This window comes from Aspergillus fijiensis (genome assembly GCF_003184825.1).
Source record: "Aspergillus fijiensis CBS 313.89 unplaced genomic scaffold BO72scaffold_40, whole genome shotgun sequence".
Classification (NCBI taxonomy): domain Eukaryota; kingdom Fungi; phylum Ascomycota; class Eurotiomycetes; order Eurotiales; family Aspergillaceae; genus Aspergillus; species Aspergillus fijiensis.
The window spans coordinates 277,086-292,207 of NW_024469016.1; the positions used below are offsets into that span (position 1 = coordinate 277,086).

The 15,122-nt window shown below is 55.0% G+C and overlaps 8 protein-coding genes across 8 annotated transcripts; 6 read left to right on the forward strand and 2 right to left on the reverse strand.

Annotated features, from left to right (window-relative positions):
* Nucleotides 1-737: 737 nt before the first annotated feature.
* Nucleotides 738-1,895, forward strand: BO72DRAFT_433631 (LysM peptidoglycan-binding domain-containing protein; the record flags this gene model as incomplete). Its single annotated transcript, XM_040943213.1, has 4 exons — nucleotides 738-928; nucleotides 979-1,172; nucleotides 1,226-1,283; nucleotides 1,367-1,895. The coding sequence occupies 4 exons, from the start codon at nucleotides 738-740 to the stop codon at nucleotides 1,893-1,895; spliced, it is 972 nt and encodes a 323-aa protein (XP_040799253.1).
* A 255-nt stretch (nucleotides 1,896-2,150) lies between these two features.
* Nucleotides 2,151-3,450, forward strand: BO72DRAFT_450006 (uncharacterized protein). The gene is made up of 3 exons (XM_040945148.1): nucleotides 2,151-2,909; nucleotides 2,996-3,189; nucleotides 3,248-3,450. Exons 1-3 carry the CDS (start codon nucleotides 2,423-2,425, stop codon nucleotides 3,365-3,367), a joined length of 801 nt encoding a protein of 266 aa, XP_040799254.1. The 5' UTR covers nucleotides 2,151-2,422; the 3' UTR covers nucleotides 3,368-3,450.
* A 1,196-nt stretch (nucleotides 3,451-4,646) lies between these two features.
* Nucleotides 4,647-6,361, forward strand: BO72DRAFT_514517 (ankyrin repeat domain-containing protein). Its single transcript, XM_040949523.1, has one exon. It carries the CDS (start codon nucleotides 4,905-4,907, stop codon nucleotides 6,120-6,122), a length of 1,218 nt encoding a protein of 405 aa, XP_040799255.1. The 5' UTR covers nucleotides 4,647-4,904; the 3' UTR covers nucleotides 6,123-6,361.
* A 779-nt stretch (nucleotides 6,362-7,140) lies between these two features.
* On the forward strand, nucleotides 7,141-7,470 carry BO72DRAFT_450007 (uncharacterized protein). Its single transcript, XM_040945149.1, has one exon. It carries the CDS (start codon nucleotides 7,204-7,206, stop codon nucleotides 7,387-7,389), a length of 186 nt encoding a protein of 61 aa, XP_040799256.1. The 5' UTR covers nucleotides 7,141-7,203; the 3' UTR covers nucleotides 7,390-7,470.
* A 587-nt stretch (nucleotides 7,471-8,057) lies between these two features.
* BO72DRAFT_450008 (ankyrin repeat domain-containing protein) lies at nucleotides 8,058-8,889 on the forward strand. Its single transcript, XM_040945150.1, has one exon. It carries the CDS (start codon nucleotides 8,090-8,092, stop codon nucleotides 8,681-8,683), a length of 594 nt encoding a protein of 197 aa, XP_040799257.1. The 5' UTR covers nucleotides 8,058-8,089; the 3' UTR covers nucleotides 8,684-8,889.
* A 639-nt stretch (nucleotides 8,890-9,528) lies between these two features.
* BO72DRAFT_181934 (uncharacterized protein) lies at nucleotides 9,529-11,108 on the reverse strand. Its single transcript, XM_040939475.1, has 5 exons — nucleotides 10,865-11,108; nucleotides 10,588-10,795; nucleotides 10,196-10,526; nucleotides 10,043-10,140; nucleotides 9,529-9,975 (listed from the first exon to the last, which is right to left on the reverse strand). Exons 1-5 carry the CDS (start codon nucleotides 11,020-11,022, stop codon nucleotides 9,604-9,606), a joined length of 1,167 nt encoding a protein of 388 aa, XP_040799258.1. The 5' UTR covers nucleotides 11,023-11,108; the 3' UTR covers nucleotides 9,529-9,603.
* A 669-nt stretch (nucleotides 11,109-11,777) lies between these two features.
* BO72DRAFT_181957 (uncharacterized protein) lies at nucleotides 11,778-12,525 on the forward strand. Its single transcript, XM_040939476.1, has one exon. The coding sequence runs from the start codon at nucleotides 11,968-11,970 to the stop codon at nucleotides 12,376-12,378; it is 411 nt and encodes a 136-aa protein (XP_040799259.1). The 5' UTR covers nucleotides 11,778-11,967; the 3' UTR covers nucleotides 12,379-12,525.
* Nucleotides 12,497-13,890, reverse strand: BO72DRAFT_181962 (uncharacterized protein). The gene is made up of 3 exons (XM_040939477.1): nucleotides 12,992-13,890; nucleotides 12,673-12,936; nucleotides 12,497-12,613 (listed from the first exon to the last, which is right to left on the reverse strand). The coding sequence occupies exons 1-2, from the start codon at nucleotides 13,629-13,631 to the stop codon at nucleotides 12,674-12,676; spliced, it is 903 nt and encodes a 300-aa protein (XP_040799260.1). The 5' UTR covers nucleotides 13,632-13,890; the 3' UTR covers nucleotides 12,497-12,613; nucleotide 12,673.
* Nucleotides 13,891-15,122: the final 1,232 nt, after the last annotated feature.

Below are 15,122 nucleotides of genomic sequence, written 5' to 3' on the forward strand. Positions count from 1 at the left end.
CGTGGATGAAGCCAGCTGGCCTACTTACACAAACAAGTGCTATTATGATGCGTCAGAGGGTTACTGGGAATACGTGGTGGACGTAGATGGCACGTGTCTCAGCCCCTTCGACTTTACATTCGAGAACGCGAGCAGCATGGCTGGGCTAGGGAAGATGGAAGCCCTGGACTACTACCTTACCAGACCTGATCCTATTGATGACGACAACTACGGTTGGTATGAGCCCTTGGAATATGATGAATATCCATTGGAAATTCAATGCTCTTCTTGTTTTTTGTAGGTCTTCTCGATCATTGATCTTGTGGCCTTGCGACTAAATGATCTACAGGCAGAAATTTAGATATGGGTTGGAGTCCCCTTGGGGAGATGTCTGGGAGTATGGTCATTATTCGCTGCCATTTGCGACCTCGACTGACATGATCAACAGTAACCTCACTGCACAAATTTGGACCAATATGCAGGCGAACTGTGGGTGGAGCAACTTGACAATAAGCCCTTCCAATGATTACTCCGCCCATGAAACTGCGTACGTTTGAAATATAAAGTACAAACGTGCGAATTCCTAGCTGACATATACCAGTGATATCATATTTGACACCGATCCTGGCCCAGTCACCGATGTCTGTCCTCAGACATTGAACGTCACCGGATTCATGAACATGACATGTCAAGAAGCCACCGTGTACTTTCAAGTGCCTTCGGCCGGATTGATGAATCTCAACAATGATTTGAACTGCATGACACTGATCAACCGCACAATATGTGCGCCCTTGTCTTGCCCAATTACTACAGTTGACATTGACAACAACATCATTACTGTTGCTGAGTGGGTTGCGCGGTATGCGAATTTTACTCTTACGCAGTTTCTGACCTGGAACCCATACATTGGACTGAGCATTATGGCACACGGAGATACGGTGTGCTCTGGGTGAGTCTGAGATATCTTTCGTTGAATGTTATAGCTAACTCCCATCTTAGTCCTCCGGGTGGTGCTTATGTTGTGCCCTCCGCTACTGCTTCGGTGAAAACGATATATACCACAGCAGCAACCCCGACAAGTCCTGTTCCTTCTGGTACCACTGCTGAGTGTGGCTTATACTATACGGTCGCAAGTGGTGATGACTGTGCTTTAATCTGCGAAGCATACAGTCTAACACTGGACCAATTCAAGTGTATGTTGGAGACCTCCAAGATCTGAAGACTAGACACTCATTCCAGCAAACAGTATTAAACCCTTCGATTAATGCCACTTGCGGCAATCTGCTAGCAGGTGATGATTATTGGTACGTGGACTCTCTTCCCATCCCTCAAAGCACTAATTCCTCATCTTCTTTGGGAGAACTAACCCATCAATGTGCCCCTCCAGTGTTGCGCCTATTAATGGAACCTATGTCACAACGACGACACCAACAACTACCATTTCCACCACCGCAAGCTTTGTCACTCCTCCTAGCGCGACCGTCACCGGCACCACCTCCGAGTGCTACCAATATTACGAAGCGCAGGCCGGTGACGGCTGCGACAGTATCGAGTCCAAGTACGGGCTCACTCAGGCCGAATTCATCGCTCTGAACACATACATCGATTCCTCTTGCAGTAATCTATGGCCGGGCTATAGCTACTGTGTAGCGGGAATTCCCCTTGCTAACATTAGCAGCAGCATAACAGCTACCGCCACGACGACGACGACCGGTGAGGTCACCACCCCAACACCAACCCAAACGGGCATGGTCACCGGTTGCACCAGTTTCTATGAGGCGCAGTCCGGGGATGGATGCTGGGCGATTGCGGTGGATCATGGAATCACACAGGCTGAGTTTATTGAATGGAACCCGGATGTAGCATCGGACTGTAGTGGTCTCTGGCCGGACTACTACTATTGTGTTGCTGTTTAGATGGGAAATGTCCAGGAGATCATCTACTTGCGAGATTTTACTATACAATACTGTAATTGTACTGTATTGTATCAGTTCAATGAGGGGAACCGAATAACTAATAAGTTACTTAGCGGTACTGTGATCACATGAAACCAATTGACTGACCCCCTCACACACGGTCCCTCTCACACGGACCGGACCTTCCGGCACTAGTTCATGTTATCTACCCTACAATCCTCAATCTAATTACACCAAAATATACGCTAAATAAGTGTGAAATTCCCTCTGTGCCCCTGAACCGAACCGGAAGACCCTCTTTCCGCGTCTTTTGACACTTCCAGGAATCCTTCCACGGTCAATACCTTCTGACGTCAGTTCCAATGCGCTTCTGTTCAATAGTCTGCGCTGCCTCAGTTGGCACTTGCATGCAAATCTTCGTCTCTGTCTTTATCATAACCCTCGTCTCATTCCTCTGGAGCCGCCGTCATCACCCGAGAGTCTCGAGGCCAGAGATCACCAACCTTCTCAGACCAGTCCCTCCCGAGATGTCTTCTTCCCCACGCCTCCCGGGGCAGCCGAGCCAAGAGAAGGTAATCGAGGAGGAATACCCGATCGCACGACTTCCATACAACGAGGACACAATTGTTACCCTGGTCGGCGATATCTACCGTATCTTCGTCCAGCTTGGCTACATGAACAACCGCGCCGATGGCGAGAAGGAACTTGTCTGGCCCCCACCAGAAGGCCATTCCATCAATGAAGCTATCTGCAAAGAGCTCAATCTCAGTCCTAAGGTGATCTCCTTGATGCGACGTCTGCCATATCCAGTCTCTTACCACATCGCGGCCGATCTTCCCTTCAAGCCGTGGTCCACAGCATTCGCATACACCGAAGACCGTCAAATTCGAGACGGTCGCGATCCGGGTCGCTGGATTTTCGACGAGCCGCGAACCGATTTCCTTCTCCCGCACGAGATCGCTCTCGCGGGCGCGGATGATGAAGGGATTCACCTTATTCTTGACACACAAGAAAGTATGTTTCCATCGTCAGCTTCCTCGGTGCGATGCTGGCTTTCAGACACCGCATCCCAGAGCATGAGTACCTGCTCACCAATTTAGATATTATCCGAGCACCGGATTGGGAAGAACTCGAGCTAGAAGATGAGCACGGCAATTCCCTCTTCCGAAGCCTTCCTTCCCATCATGCACCAACGTTTTTGGCGGAGTATGTAAACAAGCTCAGGTCTCTGGAGATCATCCCGGGTGGTCAAGAGAGCTATGGCTGCTTCTATGATGAGCATGGTGGGAAGATGGTGCGTAACCCTTCTCTATTCCTCGAGAGACCCTTTTTGCTAATCCGGATTTGTGCAGTACCCAATGATCAAAAAGGTCCTACAGGAGCAGTATGGCTGGCCGTATGATTTTCGAGAGACAGAATGGAAGGCCGCGGCTAGAGACACTCTAAAGCGCCTGGAGCAGTTGTACCCATAGCTTACGGTTAGGACAAAGTGGACATAGATGGTAGTGGAAGCAAACTGTCAGAAAGAGATTCTTGGAGGAACAGCTACTATTGCAAGTCAAAACGAAAACTCCTCCACATATATAGCCCTAGTCCACCGTATCCACAACTCATCTGCACTGCACAAGCCTGATAAGTCGCCTGCACCACCGACAACCCCCCATCCGCCACCAGATTCGATCCATTGGAGTAACTCCCCGCACGGCTGGCCAGATAACAGTATGGTACCAGCCATCTCCTCGTCCCCACCGAGCCGTCGCGCCGGGATGAATCGCTGATCCTGGAAGGGTCCCCACTCAGGCTTGCGGGTGTTGATCAGCCCGGCCGCCAACTCGGAGGAATGAACTGGCATGCATAATTAGCACCCAGCACATCAATACGCGCAAACGCACCCTCAACCAAGATAATTCCGCATACGAAAGAAGAAGAAAAGTGTAAAAGACCTACTCCCGGCGCAGGCACATTAACCCGGAAACCCAAATCTTGCCGGCTGCGAATTAACATGCATCGTGATACGCATGACTAGGCGTCTTACTCGCCCGATACGACACCAAGGAGATCCAATGCCGACGAAATACAGCTATGCTTGTAGCAGGCAATAGTGGCCCGGTTCTGGAGGGAGGTACCGCACTGCCCTCAGGGCTCCCACAGGAGTCTACCGTACCCGCCAGCGCGACCACGCTCATTCCCTGCATCCAGCAAGCTCGAAGAATACAGTTACCGTGCACAACGCCCCGGTGATCTTTACTCCCAGCGCAGGTTGTATCTCCTCCATGGAGAAGTCCGTGAACCGGGGCTGCCAGATCTTCCGCCAGCAAGGCGGCGGTCGGCTCGAAGCGCACGGCGGGGCCCATGTCTCCCCAGTACCATCTGCATGTAATTTCTCTCCGCCTGCCGGCCGGACGCCAAAGCCCTAAGCCATGAGGAAGAATGTCGGCAGACGGCGGGGTGATGTTCGATTCACCATGGTGCCTATGCCAGAACCCAGAATCTTCAGCGCGCAACGGATCAAGCGAAGCTCTATATCTCGATCATGCGGTCTAAATCAGCCGAGCGGGTGATGGCATTTCGCAAATTCTAGATAGCGACTCTGCATGTTCATCTGCTAGGAACTGAAGGCACAGTACATACCCACAGTACTAGTAGAGCCCACATCCCTGATATAGTCGCGGTAGACGTTTCGGCGGGTAGAGACTTTGTGTTTCTGCCGCTTCAAACCGTGGACAGGAATGAATGGCCGGAGGTGTCATAATTACACCATTCAACACCAAAGAGAAAGCAACCACACGCAAGGACGGGACCAGACTACTCACCGCCAGCCACTCATGGTCAATGTTGTTGACTACTACTACTACCTAGGTAGGGATTGACAGTTACTGAGTTCCCCTCACTGCACCTGGCACCGGCACTCAGATAAGCTTCACTCTGAAATCGTCACTTTACACCCTCCATAACAACTAGGAAGAAGACAACAAAAGGCCAAACACAAAGTCCACGGCCAGAGGAACAATGCTGCCCGACCTGCCGCTGGAGCTGGTGCAGATGATCGCCGAGCAGCTGGACCGCGAAGCCGATCTCAACGCCCTCGTCTGCACCACTCGATCCCTGTACAGTCGGCTGAACTGGCGTCTATATCGGCTCAACGCCTACCGCCACCTGGTCCCTCCCGGTCTACCGTATCCCGACGCCGCCGCCGCCGAGTCCGAGTTGCACGGCCAGTCCGCCATCAACTGGGCCGCGCGCCACGGCCGCCTCGGGACCGCGCAGAAATGGCTGAAGATCGTGCGGCAGACACCGTGGATGGACCAGCTGCCGGCGATGATGCGAGCGACGGTGACCGAGGCGGTGTTCCTGGCCGCGGAGCACGGACAGCCCGAGCTGGTGCGGTGGCTGCTGCGCGCGGTCCCGGGGACGGAGGTGAATGCCGTGAGCGGCGTGCGCCACGGGGACACGCCGCTGCTGGCGGCGGTCCGCGCCGGCCAGCACAAGGTAGTGGAGCTGCTGCTCGGCTGGGAGGGGGTCGACGTGCATGCGCGGAATTATTACCGGTGCAATGCGATCGCGCTGGCGGCGGAGGCGGACCATGTGTCGGTGCTGCGGCTGCTGGTGACCCGGACGGAGGCGGATGTGGACGCGCGCGACTACGAGGGCAGCTCGCCCCTGTGGATTGCCGCGAACGCCGGGCACATGCGGGCGGCGGAGGTGCTGGTCCGCGCGGGGGCGGATCCCCAGGACGGGCTCGGGCACGGGCACGGGCCCGGCGATCCGCCGCTGTACGCCGCCGTGGACAGCGGCCAGAATACCCTCCTCCGCCTCCTGCTGGATACGGGCCGCGTCCGGCTTGACTGGCCGGTCGACCGCCCGCCCGTAGTCCTGGCGGCCGTGCTCGGGAACGCCGTCGCGGTGGACTGGCTGCTGGCGGCCGGCGCGGATCCGAACAGCCAGGACATCCACCGGAAAACGGCGCTGTTCCACGCGGCGCTAGGGGGCGACGAAGCGGTCGTGGAGCGCCTCCTCGACGCGGAGGGGGTCGACGTGGACCTGCAAGATTGTCAGGGATGTACACCCTTGTATATGGCGGTCGTGGAGGGACACGTCTCCGTGGTGCGGCGACTGCTGGCCGCGGGGGCGGATCCGGAGATCTGCAACAAGCTAGGATCGAGCCCGGTGGATCTAGCACGGGCCAGATCAAAGCGGGAGATCAAGGCTCTCTTCCGGGTTACTTGATGGTCTAGCGCGGCGGGATTGGCAAACTGGACTCTGTTCACAGCAGTAATGATTTAGGCTTACTAGCTTGGAGCATTGTATACGAGACCTTGTGTAAGCCTTTAGGGAGGTCCGATAACACTTATTGATAAGAGTGTGGTACCGCTCATCCAAAAGTTTGTCGAGACCCTAATCTACCCGATTGTTTGTTTTGAAAGAATCTTAATTCCCGTTACATCCCGAGAGATGAGGTACTATAGACCGAAGATCTGGACTCTCTATATATATTGTAAGGGCTGAGCCAGCCCTTCCAACCTTCGCGGTATCCGCGAAGGGAAATCTATATATATCAGGCCTCAGGCATCGGTCACGTGATGACTAAGCGAGCAGACCGCGATCTCTTATCTGGGAGCGGCACCTCGCGAATTAGGAAGATTAGCAACAACACCTTAAGGCAATATATTGGCACCTTTGGACTCGCGAGAGTCATTCGTTCATCACGCTATTTCACCCTCTTAGTCCTTATATATATTATACCATATAACGATAGCACTCCTTCTATTAGTATAGTTCTTTTCTTTTTCTTCCTTTCTTTTTCTTCCTAGGTGAATACGCCCGGCTGCGGCGATGCTAAATCCATAGCTAGGTTGGTATAGCAATATTGAGCTTTTCTAGAGTTACAACAGATGTTGTCGGGGGGGGGGGGGTTTATAGAAGTATGTAAGCAAGGGATTACAATCGAATAACAGTTTAGCCCCGCTCAGCCACAAGCATGTGTATATATATATATATATATGTATACAAAGATACCAATCTAGCCGATTATTTACTTGAAAAGGATCCTGATTCCTGTCACTTAGACAAGGACGCTGTCATGCATAAGCAACAGGCGTAAATTACCACTTTGCCTTGAAAGGCTTAGTGCTGGCAGTAGCGGGAGCGAGAAGTCAACACCTCAGGCACCAAGTGACCTGTCAAAAGACACTTTGTGTCAGCTGTGGGTGGGGAAGCGGTACCGGTGCGCCGGACAAACCACCCACCCAATCCCAAGAACCAGATCTGATATCAACTCACAGAAGCAATAAACCCAGGAAAGGCGAAAATGCCCCTCCAGATGCTGCTGGAGATCCTCGAAATGATCGTGGCCCCGCTGGATCACCGCGCCGACATCAACGCGCTGGCGCGCACGAGCCGGGAGCTCCACCGCCAGCTCAATCCGTACCTGTACCGGCCGAGCGCCGACTACGTCCAGAGCTTCAATCTGCTGTGGGCGGCGCGGGTTGGGTAGCTCGGCACGGCGCGGCGGTGGATCGCCATCATGCGCGACACGCCGGGCATGCACCGGCCGGAGACGCGGTACATGCAGGCGGACGCGGCCGCGGCGCTGCACGAGGCGATCGCGCACGGGCAGGCGGAGCTGGTGCGGCTGCTGCTGACGGCGGTCGACGGGCCGGGGGTCGATGTCCACGTCCGCATCCAGTAGGCCGGGGACACCCCGCTTCTGGCAGCGGTGCGCGCGGGCCAGGCGGCGATCGTGCACCAGCTGCTGGGCTGGGAGGGCGTCGACGCGCAGGCGCGGGACGCGGTGGGCCACACCACGCTGTTCGTGGCGGTGATGGGCGCGCACAAGGCCGTTGTTGACTTCCTGCTTGCCGATGGCCCGGCGAATCCGAACGCGGCGGACGTCCTCGGCAAGACGCCTCTGCATGCGGCAGTGCAGCAGGGCGCTGCGGGCGTTGTGGACAGGCTCCTCGCGTCTGAGAGAGTGGATCCCGATCTGGCGGATGAGCTTGGCACGACCCCGTTGAATCGGGCGACGCAGGACAGCCGCTTCGAGATCGTGCAACAACTGCTCCGCACTGGACGGGTGGACGTGCGTTCGCGGTACAGCGCGGGGTGGACGCCGCTGGTGGCGGCGGTCGTCCACCACAACTATGCGTTGGTCCACCAACTGATCGAGCGTGGGGTCACGGTCCCTGCGCGGGATGATGCCGGAACCCCCATCCTTTCCCATCAGGGTCGGGAATGCCGCTGCGGTGGAAATGCTGCTGGCTGCAGGCGCCAGACCCATCGGCCGGGACTGCACGGGAAGAACGGTGCTGTCCCACGCGGCGCAATCGGGGGATGCCGCGACTGTGAAGCACTTACTGGATGCGGGCGCCGGGGTTGTGGTCAATGACCGGGATACGTGGGGGGACACAGCTTTGTTCTACGCAGCCGTCTATGGTTGTGCGCCAGTGGCTGAATCTCCACGTTTTCCAGTTCTTGTCATCCCCTCCGAGATACCAGACCCGACTCTGCCGGGAGCGGAATGGGACGGGCATGCTGAAGTGATCAGGCTTTTGGTTGCCGTCGAGAAAGTGGATCTCAATTGCAGGGATAAGGCAGGCGTTCCGCTGGTTCTCAGAGCGGCTGAGCGGGGACACGTTGAAATCGTTGATCTTCTGCGTGCCGCCGGAGCGGATCTGGATGTCTATGGCGTCGATGGTAGAAAGGCACTCAACCAAGTATTAGAGGGGTCGGATGGTCGGATGATCACTGAGGTGATTCAGAGACACCGTGGCCGCATAGGATGGCCGTAAGGCCCACGGCCTCTAGTTTTGTAATTGCTTGAAGTTGCCCCTGCACGTTTCCACCACCGTGACTGAAACAGTTCTCATGCTCGGATTGAGATACTCGGTATTTGAATGTAGAGCTGCGATACTTCAAAGAACTGACCCCGATGTGGTCTAAATATGGCTACTCTTGTTGGAATCTCGAGGTCAGCTCATCACAGGTTGGGATATTGTCCACAGTGCCTTTCTTCCTCGGCACAGCCCCAATTAGCTGCTGCCAGCAACCATCACTGCCACGATCTAAAAGTGTTCACGCGAAGGGGGTTAGAGCCGACTATTGTGACTGATCTACATCAGTCAGAGGGCAAGTTCAATGTTGCAGCGAACTAACCATACAAGTTGAGCGTCTGCGTTGATGTACTGTACCGGTAGAACTACTCTGCTCCGCGTCAACCTTGCCCTTGAAGCCTGAGGCAGCAGCTAGAGACCTTTCTGCCTCAGGCTGCGGCGTTCCAACCCTGGTCGAACAGAGAAAGCCGCCCGCTACCTGGCCATGCTTGGACTAGCAGCGGCCTGGCAACACTTTTACCTGCGATGCGGCGGTTGTTAAGCTCTTACTAGCCGCCGGGGCGAGACCGGGGGTCATCAACAATCCCTATCAGAGGCACACAGCGCTGTCGGAAGCGGTGTTCCACGGGCATCTTGGAGTTGTTCAGCTTCTTCTCGCGACGGGGAGGGTGAGTGTAGCGGACGGGGCGTATCAGAGCCGTGAGCTCGTCTAATCGAATAAGAGAACCAGCATCCTGAGGTATCTACTAGGTAACGATCTGACAAATCATGTTGAGTAGTGTTCCTGTTCCTCCCCGTTCGCTCTCTACATGGCTAGCATTTTCAGTCATCCGCATCAATAAACGCACCCAACCCCCTATCATCACTATCCAGCGATACTAAGAAATCTCCCGCACCCCAAACGACCCACACCCCGAATTCCCCACCGTGAACCCCCCAACCCCGTTCCCCAAATCCACCGACGCGGTATCCCGATTCGAGGGACTACACGTGGCATTGTTCGTACCCCCCGGCAGCAGAAGGTAGCACCCCGCCCCCTCCGCCGACAGATACCCGGCACACGGGGTGGAGTGGTCGATGCACGCGACGCAGCAGTCATACGGCGTCGACGCTGAATTAGTCTCGTAGTTCCCCGTGACCACCACCTCGGTGATGCTGCGTCCGTTGACGGTGCTGATCTGGTTGTCGGGGCCGCAGGCGGCGTATTGGGTTTGGGCGGGGGCTTGGACTGTTGCGGTGTTTGTTGTTGTCTGTTTATTTTAGTACGCAGGTATAGGTGTAGGATATAGCATGAGGGGGAGGGGTAGGGGGGTTTACCTCTGTGGAGGTGGTGGTGGTTACGACGGCGGTGGATTTGAGGAAGTTGGTGGTGAAGGTTAGGGTTGTGGAGGCGGGGATGGGGACGAGGGTTATTGCTTCTCTGTGTCAGTATTGTCTGCAGGAATTGAGGGGAAGAACTGGGGAAGTTACTTGTGGTGATGTGGGCGGTTGATGTAGTTGTTTTAGCAGACGGGGTGACGACTACAGTGTGTGTCTGGGTGGCGGGTTTGTTTACTGTGCTGGTGGAGAGGATCTCAACCAGGCCGACGCAGGTCACGACGCTGGCGTAGCTGGGTTCTGCCTCTACGATCGCAGTGGATTGGGCGGCGTGGATGGTGATCGCCTGGGGGGTGGATGCGTCGTTGGCTTTGACGAGGGCGGTTTGTTTGACGCCTTGGATGGTGGCGGAGGATTGGCTTAGGGCAGAGGCAGGGGTGAATCCGGCCGGGGCGGGCACGGTGCTTGTGGGTGTTGAGGTAATCTATTGATTGTTAAGCTTAGAAAGATTTGAACAACTTCAAGGAGGGGAAGAGGGGCGTTACTGTAGTATCACTGGTGACTGCCTCAGTGTCCGTGACGATGCCCTGGACCGTCAAGGTTATAGTGGACGTGATGGTGGTGGAGAATGTGCTTGTGCTCTGATCAAGGATTGTGGTTGCGGAGACAGTATCGGTCACCACCGAGGTGATGGTCTTCGCGGCGGCGGTTGAAGTAACCGTGGGAGTTGAGGTGGTCGTGAGGACGGCAACACTGGAGGCAGAGTTAGCTCAAGCTCAAACTGCAAAATCGTCCAAGCAAGCACCAGGTGGGTATACCTACCTCGTGGCAGTAGAAAGACTGTTGACTGTCCTGACCGTGCTGCAAGACGTGGACGCGTATTCGGTATTGCAGAGCTCGAACGAGGTTGTAGTGGTGGCTTTAGCTAGGGCTGTCGAAGCCGCCGCCAGCAGCGCAATCCAGTACATCATAGCTGCCATTGTGACACCTCAACGGAAGTATAACCGCAGACCCTTGACAAACCTGACCCAAGATTTCGACACTCGCCGGGAAAGCTGGCTGTGAGAACAAAGAAACTTCCTTCCCACATAGCAGGGGGCAACTCCTTGTTATACGGGCTGCATTGTCAGTTCATGGGTTCGTTACTGCTTAACCTTAAAGAATGCATCTCAAGTGGGCCAAAGATCCAGGCAGGAGTCTTCCACCAATGAATTCAGGAAGGGTGCACTAGTGGCCGTTGAAAGAATGTCAAGTAAGTAGGGTGAAAGGATCTACAAGGTTCGTCGGCAGCCCACGCGAAGCGTAACCCTAACCCCTTGCTTGCCCCTGCAAATTGTACCGATAAATGGAAATAGGAATCCGATTCACACAATCAATTGTATTGGATTTTTACAATGTATGGCTGGCTCTACAGCACTAGCCAACTCAAACTAACTAAGCAAGCTTCCGCTTCTTCCGCTGCTGCCCGTCACCCTGCTGCTCATCCCCCTCTTCCCCGTCATCATCCACCTTGGGCCACTCATATCTGTGACCTTCGTACTGGGAACCCTTTGCTGTGGCTTAGATGACGAGAGTAAACCAACTAGGAGGTTCCCCGTTGGTATACCGTATTTGGACTTCGAGACAGAAGAATGTCGGAGTTTTCTCTCATCATTGTTGTTCGCCAAAAGAGTACTGCTAGCAGACATCTTCCTGCAGGATAGGCTCCAGGTGGTATCTGCTTTAAGAACAGAGTGCTTTGTTTGCGCTATCATACGCTAGTTCTGCTCGATACTGCTTGTTTCCAATCATGGCACAGGGAACCTAAACAACCTGACGGTAAACTGTAGCATCTGAACGCTTCAGTAAGCTCAAAGCACAGACTGTTACAACAAGTATAACAGCTACGTGAACAGCATATCATCAGTTGCCACTACATACATTGCATGCTATACCCACTTCAGTGCAATTGTAGGTGTCGTCAACACAGCTTGCCTTTCCCCGTACCCTCGTTCTATGGACGCATCGACTACTCACTCAGCATAAGTCTGATATACTTCTACACTCATCAGCTCTACGCAGCCGAATTCGAAATTGTACCATACCCAACCTGCTTCTTCCCTCACATCCTTCGAGAAAACAGCCACTGCTTACCATCTTCCATCGTCGACCAATCAGATGCTTCGAATAATGCAACACAGTGCAAGCTACAAAGCACTGTCAATCAAAATCACATCCCTGATCCTCATATCCTAAACTGCATCCATATTCGTACTGTACATACCGCGATGCTACGATCGGAGATCCCACTCCCGCCAGCCGAGGATTTCCGGCCCCTCGCCCTCCCCCAAGAATGAGGGGGGCAGCATTCCACGCATGGTGCCCCTTACTTATCCGCAACAACCCCCTGTCCAGAGAAACCCACAAATATATAGATGTCGTGTCTATAACCTCGCACTTTTCCCACACTATGTACAAAATCTCATACTCATATTACATTCTCCGGGTGCCATGGCTCTGTATCTCATCAAAGATCCCGATCACACAGAGAGAATAAAAACATTATAATCCACCACATTCGCTCGCTCTCATCTATGCCCGTCATCAGAGGCATCAACAACGGCAAATACGATATCGTGCCAATCACCCACCCTACCGCGCATTCAACCCATCCAGCTCATGCACCTCCGTCGTGCGGGGCTGCGTGCTATCCAGCTCGGGGATGGGCTGCACTTTGGTCGGGGCCGACAGGCCCAGCCCGTGGGTCGGGCGGAGATGGTCCTCGCCGCGGGAGTAGATCTCGGAGACGGGGCGGCCGTCGGGGCCGATGTGCGAGGCCGGCGGGGACATGGTGAAGCCGCCCGTCGAGCCGGAGGGGTATTTGCTGGCTGGGTCGGGGCTGCTCATGTGCGAATCTATTTATTTTTCAGTATGCTGCGCGGGGGGAAGACCGGGATGGCTGGGACGAACCTTGATACGGTGATGATTGGGGACTGTGATACCCGTACTCCCCGGGGTACATGTGTTGGCGCTCCGCTTCGGCGGCGGTGGCTTCCCGTCGACGGCGGCGGAGGAGGAAGAAAATGGCGAGCACGATGAAGGCGACAAGCGCAGCAGCCCCGATGGCGATTCCGGCGATCGCGCCGCCCGACAGGCTTGAGTGATGGCTTGATGAGTCTTCCGGGGAGGAGGTTTGTGTGGAGGTCGAGGTCGGGGAGGCGGTTGCCGTCGCGCTGGCGTTGTCCTGGAAGAGCTTGAGTTGGCCGGCGGAGGAGGAGCTCCAGGCCGCGGGCAGGAGGTCGTCGTCCGGGCACCCGTCGCTGCAGGGGTTGCTACTGCAGCACCCCAGGAATCTCGGGGAGGTGCCGTTGCATGTGTACCAGTCGGAGCTGGGGTTGTCGAGGCAGCGGTTGGGGAGGATCTCGTCGAAGATGGCGCCGTTGAACGAGGCGGCGTACAGGCTGGGGCAGGCCGGGCTGGTGGTGTTGTGGCAGGGGTCCGAGGCACAGCAACCCACAAAGTACGGCGCCGTGTCGCAGACGAACCACGAGCCGCCGTTGGGGCAGGTGAAGTTGCAGTCCGGCGAGGAACCGCTTTTGCAGGTGGTCATGGTTGTGAGTGTGATCGGTGCTGAGTGCTGTGTGCTGTGTGCTGTGTTGATGCAGAAGTGTGAAGAACAGTCGGGTGCAGCAGGGGTGGTGTGTTAGGGGTGTTTGTTTCGATCGCAAAAAATGTCAACAAGGGTTTTGCGACAGCCCGCGTGGGAAAAGGGTAATTTCCTCCAGAAAAGAAAGAGCTGTCAGCCCCACTGTCCGCGAAAACGCTGCTGCCGACTTTATTTAACACGGATGACGATCACGAGCCCAGTGACCCCTAAAATCGTGGCCCGCATGGCATAGCCTTCGTGCCCGGCGGTGATTGGCAGGATGGGTCCGGGATTCGGTGTGCCCAGACTTCCACTTGCTTCGTAAGGTTGTCAGCCTCGTCCTCGTCCTCGTCCTCGACCCGTTGGGTTGAGTTTAAATTGCCAAATGCCAAGTGGAGGATGGGCCATCAGCCACTATTTTAGCCTGGGGGCCGCTCCGCCTGCTTTTTGTTGATGGGTGGGACGTGCCAAGGTCGTGGCTCATGCGGCTAGAAATAGGATACATGGGCGTGGTGAGGCTCAACTCGTTTCATGATTCGAGATCAAACCGTTGCCTACCAGGGCGAGTGTGGTTCTTCAGGTCTGAAGATGCTGGGTTTGAAGTGCCCCCCTTGCACTGCACCAGGACTGCGTCAGAATACGAAGCAGGGCAGGTGTATATGGGTCAAACTCTCTAGTGTGGGAAAGGATGCTTACTTTTCCTAAGCGGGGTTAAGGTCCACGATAGCTTCTTCCTTCGCTCCCGCTCCTTTATCACCAGGATTCAAAAGCAGGGACACAGCCCCGGAGTCCGAGGATGGAGATAAAGTGGGTGAGACCCTGAGTTCTAGCTGACGGAGTGACAAAACTTCTTTCTCTTTTCTCTTTCTCTTTTCCCTTGAACATGTTCGAAAAATCGTGTAGAATCAGTCAATCCTGCACACTGGAACATTCACAGAGTCAGGTAGGGCTAACCTCCGCGGGCTTGGGGCGTGTCGGGTGTCCTCACTGACCCTGAGTTTCTCAGCGGTGAGCCGGGCGGTCGGTGGAGACGAAGAATGCAGGGTAACTTACCCCGACGGATGAGGTTGTTCCGACCCGGGCCCGCTGTTACTGTCTTATTCCCTCAGCCCTCAGCCCTCAGCCAGCAGTCTAAACAAACAACCCTGTCTATACTCGCTCCGGCTCGTCGGATGTGTGTGTAGACAGCTTCGAACTAAAGCAACATATGCAACTTCTGTTTCGCTCTTTTTGTTATTCCACTTCGAAAATTCAGATTCTTGCAGATAGGTTGAAACCTTGAGTGTGTGCGGATTGCCCGACAGCCCCAACTCATCCGGTCTTCGGGCTTCGGCGGAGCCGAATGGACTGGGTTGGACCCGCCAGGGAATCCACCTTAATCGTTCTGCTATAGCTTAATACGAGACCACCAATCAGGTAGTATTGGACTTGCTTGTTGAGGTCAAAGTTTCATCT

What these genes read in the sequence shown, in the direction of transcription:
- BO72DRAFT_450008 (XM_040945150.1), top strand. Translation starts at nt 8,090, where the DNA reads ATGCCGGAACCCCCATCCTTTCCCATCAGGGTCGGGAATGCCGCTGCG.
- BO72DRAFT_181962 (XM_040939477.1), bottom strand. Translation starts at nt 13,631, where the DNA reads ATGACCACCTGCAAAAGCGGTTCCTCGCCGGACTGCAACTTCACCTGC. An exon ending in CCAATCATCACCGTATCAAG is followed by an intron (nt 12,937 to 12,991) that starts GTTCGTCCCAGC and finishes AAAAATAAATAG; the next exon opens with ATTCGCACATGAGCAGCCCC.
- BO72DRAFT_514517 (XM_040949523.1), top strand. Translation starts at nt 4,905, where the DNA reads ATGCTGCCCGACCTGCCGCTGGAGCTGGTGCAGATGATCGCCGAGCAG.
- BO72DRAFT_181934 (XM_040939475.1), bottom strand. Translation starts at nt 11,022, where the DNA reads ATGGCAGCTATGATGTACTGGATTGCGCTGCTGGCGGCGGCTTCGACA. An exon ending in AGTCTTTCTACTGCCACGAG is followed by an intron (nt 10,796 to 10,864) that starts GTAGGTATACCC and finishes CTCTGCCTCCAG; the next exon opens with TGTTGCCGTCCTCACGACCA. An exon ending in CCACCACCACCTCCACAGAG is followed by an intron (nt 9,976 to 10,042) that starts GTAAACCCCCCT and finishes TAAAATAAACAG; the next exon opens with ACAACAACAAACACCGCAAC.
- BO72DRAFT_450007 (XM_040945149.1), top strand. Translation starts at nt 7,204, where the DNA reads ATGCCCCTCCAGATGCTGCTGGAGATCCTCGAAATGATCGTGGCCCCG.
- BO72DRAFT_181957 (XM_040939476.1), top strand. Translation starts at nt 11,968, where the DNA reads ATGCTATACCCACTTCAGTGCAATTGTAGGTGTCGTCAACACAGCTTG.
- BO72DRAFT_450006 (XM_040945148.1), top strand. Translation starts at nt 2,423, where the DNA reads ATGTCTTCTTCCCCACGCCTCCCGGGGCAGCCGAGCCAAGAGAAGGTA. An exon ending in TATTCTTGACACACAAGAAA is followed by an intron (nt 2,910 to 2,995) that starts GTATGTTTCCAT and finishes TCACCAATTTAG; the next exon opens with ATATTATCCGAGCACCGGAT. An exon ending in ATGAGCATGGTGGGAAGATG is followed by an intron (nt 3,190 to 3,247) that starts GTGCGTAACCCT and finishes GGATTTGTGCAG; the next exon opens with TACCCAATGATCAAAAAGGT.